Here is a 4686-nt window from a genome sequence, read left to right as displayed (position 1 = left end):
TCAGAAGCAAATATCAATATCACTACTACTGACACATTTCAGACATGATGCTAAAAGGGAACATAAAAATGGTTTAAAATAGAGTTCCTCAAAAATATGCACAGATATTTTCCTGTGCCCAAAAGCAAAGAGCACTCAGATCATGCAGTCCCTTATAAGCCATGAACTCTGGCTGTCTCTGCAACATTGAAGAAAGATCACTGAGTAGAAATAGAGACCTTAGAGAATTTTAGAGCATGGGACAGAAGATGCCCCTACATGAGAGTAAGAGAAAGAAATCCAGGCTTCTCAGAAACCATTTCCACTGGAGCAGAGTTTCCCAAACCGTATTTTAAGGTCTGGCTTCTTGCGAGACTTTTGGGACTCTCATCTGCTTCATTCATTCCCACCTACCTGGGTGTCTGGCTACTCTCTCAGGTCTGTTTACATTCCAGGGCTCTTGCCTTTGCTCCAGACAAATGATAAGATCCGGCTTAGAGGCAGCAAGACCTATTAAAAAAAAAGTAAGATAATTCTTGCTAGGACTCTCCAATTACCAATCTAGTACTGTGCTCAGTAGAGAGGACAAAACTTTACAGAAGTTTCTAGAAAATTAAACTCAAAATACTGTTTCTTGACAGAACTTACGAGGCATTTTAAATTTATGGGTCCTTAGCTCTAATATCCAGTACCACTGAATCAAACATTGGTGGTAAAATTGGATTTTAAGGTCTGGGCAACAATGTTTTAAGCCACCAAATTGAATTGTCACTAATCTAGAGTGAAGAATACAGATCAGTTCAAGATAGGGCAGTTTCATGTCAAGATGACATCCTAAAGATTTTCTTCTCTATACCAATGAACCCCCAAGACTTCCTTGGAAGCAGGGATCTAAAACTCATTCCTGCAAAGCAGAAACTCCAGAAAACATTCTACAAAGGAAGGATATAAAATCTTTAGTGTGGAATAGAAATTCTGTATTGAAGTTATCCTCACCCAGGGAGACCAGGTTTCTGTAGTTCTCTAACATCACATCCCTATACAAATTCCGTTGAGCAGGGTCCAGGCATGCCCACTCCTCCCGAGAGAACTCTATAACCACATCCTTGAATGTCAACAGGCCCTGGAAAAAAATGCATATTTACCAAGTAGCCATGTAGCTATTCTTATAGCTATTACCAAGCAGCTATTCTTAATTTGACTAAATGTGAAATGGGAGAGTGAAGAGAACTGGCTCTGACATGCATGAGTGACTATAATTACCTAATATTATTAATTACCTAATAATAACAATACTACTACTAATAATAATGTATTCTCTAACTTGGAGGACAGAGGATGGCAAAAAGATAGACAAAACAAGTGTAGATACTGTACTTTTCTGTATGATAACGTATAAAATTAAGGGCATTGACACAGGCATATTTTTGAGCGGTCTATATATATTATACACAATAAGCTTTTTAAAATTTATTAATTTTTTCAAGTTTTTTGGCATATACTTGGTAAATAAAAATTGTGTATACTTATAATTTACAACATATCGTTTTGATATATATTGAAATGATTACCACAATAAAGCTATTAATATATCCATCATTTTATATACTTACCTTTGTGTGAGAGTTGAGAACACTTGAATCTACACTTTTAGCAAAAGTCAAGTGTACAATACATTATTATAAGCTTTATATGTTTCTCATATGGAAAAGTGATCAGGAGTTACAAGGATACTTCTACAATTTTAATGTGTAGTACAGAGAACTGGAGATCCTGTTAAAATGCAGATTCTCACTCAGGAGATCTGGAGTGGGACCTGAGTTTCTGCATTTGTAACAAACTTGTCAGCAATGCAACCTCTTCTAGCCCAAAAAGAATACTTTGTCAAACATCCAGTAAGTGGAAAAGGCTGAATTTTATCCTAGTTTGTCTGACAAATAAACAAAGACGAGAAGCTTCATTTCCCAAATCAAGCTACAAGCAAACAGAAACTAAGAGGAAAGGGAAACTTCCAGATTAAATGTGATGATTTATGTACATCAGCCAGTAAAATTCCCCAAGATATATATTAATGATAAATAAGAAAAATAATTAACTTTATACCAGAGGACTCTGTCAGAGATCACTCAGCTAATTTCTCACTCTCGCTCAGGCTGGTATCAAACTCCTGACCTCAACAAATCTTCTTGCCTTGGCCTCCCTAAGTGCTAGGATTACAGGCTTGCAGCACCATGCCCAGCCATCAGTGTGCATTTTTAAATTGTATTTGGCATTGAGATGATGGGGCATCAAGATAGAACCTCAACAGCACATATTTTCCTTCTTCACTGATATCTGAGTACCCAACCCTATACTTAGAAATCTTGGGTATCTGCACTTTCCCATGTTGATCTGTCAAAAGGGAACACTTTCAACACTGCAGGTCATAATTTCATGGTGAGAAATGTTCTTAGTATGTAAAAAGCCTGGATGGAGAGAATGGAGAGAAGGCTCTGGTATGTAGAAAATAAGGATTTTAAAGAGCCCCCTGGGCTGGGCGCGGTGGCTCACGCCTGTAATCCTACCACTCTGGGAGGCCAAGGCGGGAGGATCGCTCGAGGTCAGGAGTTCGAGACCAGCCTGAGCAAGAGCGAGACCCTGTCTCTACTAAAAATATAGAAAGAAATTAACCAGACAACTAAAAATATATATAGAAAAATTAGCTGGGTATGGTGGCGCACGCCTGTAGTCCCAGCTACTCGGGAGGCTGAGGCAGTAGGATTGCGTGAGCCCAGGAGTTTGAGGTTGCTGTGAGCTAGGCTGATGCCATGGCACTCTAGCCTGAGCAACAGAGTAAGACTCTGTCTCAAAATACAAAATAAAAACAAAAAAAATAAAGAGCCCCCTGAAAATCATAAGAAGGGAAAAAAAATATTTGAGACAATGCTGTGAGGCAGAAGCCTCAGAACTAGAGAAAAAAGAGTTTGCAAGCCCTAAATACATGACATTCTAGGAGTAAAAGTGGACATAGCCCCTGACCTGGGAGGCTCTTACCTGAGACCCAGCCATTTCTTCCTCTTCCTGCTTCTCTAGGATTCCTTCCCTGGTGAGATTATCTGGACAAATCACAGATGCATCTTGAGAATACGCATTTTAAGGCATCAGAAAAACCTCTTTATTTGCTACCATGATACCTACAGGCAAAAGAAACATGAAGTACAGAAAAGGCCACATTCATCTGTACTTTGTCACAGTAGAGATTCAGGAACAAATGAGCTCCTACATAAAGATGAAAATGTGAGTTTCTCCTTTCCTGGCCTCAGGTGCCCTCCCCTGCCGTAGGCACCAGCAATTTCTGCTGCAGCAATGGGAATATGGGCCATATTGACCCACCCCCACCAAACCCAATCAGAACAGGCACTGTGACCTCCCTTTGGGGAAAAAGGCTTGAATGAACAGATCTGGAAGCCCACATGCTTGACCCTGGCCTAACCTTAGAATCACCTGAGGCACTTCATTAAAACCACATGATTTTCCCACCCACCCAGACCAATGAACAGAAGCTGCAGGGAGGGCACAGGTGATGGTATGTTTTCAAACTGGTCATGGGGTTATAATTGGAAGCCTGGACTAAGAGCCACTTTGCTGAGCATTGCCTCCCAGACTTCAATGTGCATAGAAAGCATGTGGTATCCAGGCACCAGCCTCATTAATATGATTCTACAGGTGTAAAATGAATCCATGGATTGGCTTCATAAATAAGTTCCCTTGTGAAGGCTGATGTTGCTTCCCCAGACCTGGTATCTGTAGCACTCAGCTAGAGACAGCAGGCACAGTACAGAGTCCCCTACACTTGACACTCTTATCACAACATAAATACTTCTGGTCAAAGAGAGGACCACAAATCACCATCATGAAACAACATTTTCTGCTGGCCCTATGAAGATTAGAGGCTGGAAAGGCAACTGTATCTGAGGAAGTCATTTGGAAAACAACATGTGCACATGCATTAATGCAATTTTCACTGATGGCGTACTTTGTGCTCTCAAGTATGCTACAGTGCACTGTGCTGGGAACCTCAAATTGTGGGAGTTAATCCATGTGATACCCTGGGAGTCAGGTACTAATTGTCCCATAATTCATACCAGGATCTAGATGTTGAGCACAGATTTTTAATTTTTGTTTCTTTGTCACTGATGAAATAAAAATTATACAGAGTAAAGGATATAAATGGATGAGAGATACATGGAAAGGAACTGTGGAAAAGTAATATGGAGGGATTTTCATTGTTGTGTTTATATTTACTTTTTTGTAACCTATGGAACCTCTACCAGATCTAATGGAATGGAAAACAAGTTGGTGGTTTAAATGTCTCCAGAAGCACAGATTTTTTTAAAAAGATAAAAATTAAGGCAGCAAAATATCCAATCCTTTGCAGCCATTTATCCACTTTTAGCTTTAAGGAAATTATGAGTTCCAGCTCTGGAGAGATGGCAGGAGCAGCCACCCCAAACTCTGATCTCCTCTCATCAGTTCTGTGAGGGGAGATTCCAGGGTGGGGACAGACCTGGACAAGGCTTAGAAGAGCGTGGATCTGGGCATGGCTGTGGCAGGGAGCAGGCCTAAGGCTCTGATCTCTGTGTTGCTGGTTTATTTTATTTTTTTTGTCTTTTCTAGACTTGGTCAACATAAATTCTACTTCCAGAGTTTGTATGTTTTTAATTATTT

At 40.1% G+C, this 4686-nt stretch overlaps 1 protein-coding gene across 1 annotated transcript; it reads right to left on the bottom strand.

Annotated features, from left to right (window-relative positions):
- Nucleotides 1–3341, bottom strand: LOC123649035 (zinc finger protein 679-like). Its single transcript, XM_045566974.1, has 5 exons — nt 3242–3341; nt 3013–3074; nt 976–1102; nt 394–489; nt 1–50 (listed from the first exon to the last, which is right to left on the bottom strand). Exons 1-5 carry the CDS (start codon nt 3339–3341, stop codon nt 1–3), a joined length of 435 nt encoding a protein of 144 aa, XP_045422930.1.
- Between the last annotated feature and the right edge of the window lie 1345 nt (nt 3342–4686).

Source organism: Lemur catta, chromosome 13 (assembly GCF_020740605.2).
Source record: "Lemur catta isolate mLemCat1 chromosome 13, mLemCat1.pri, whole genome shotgun sequence".
NCBI classification, from domain to species: domain Eukaryota; kingdom Metazoa; phylum Chordata; class Mammalia; order Primates; family Lemuridae; genus Lemur; species Lemur catta.
This window is presented reverse-complemented; position numbering and strand designations above follow the sequence as displayed.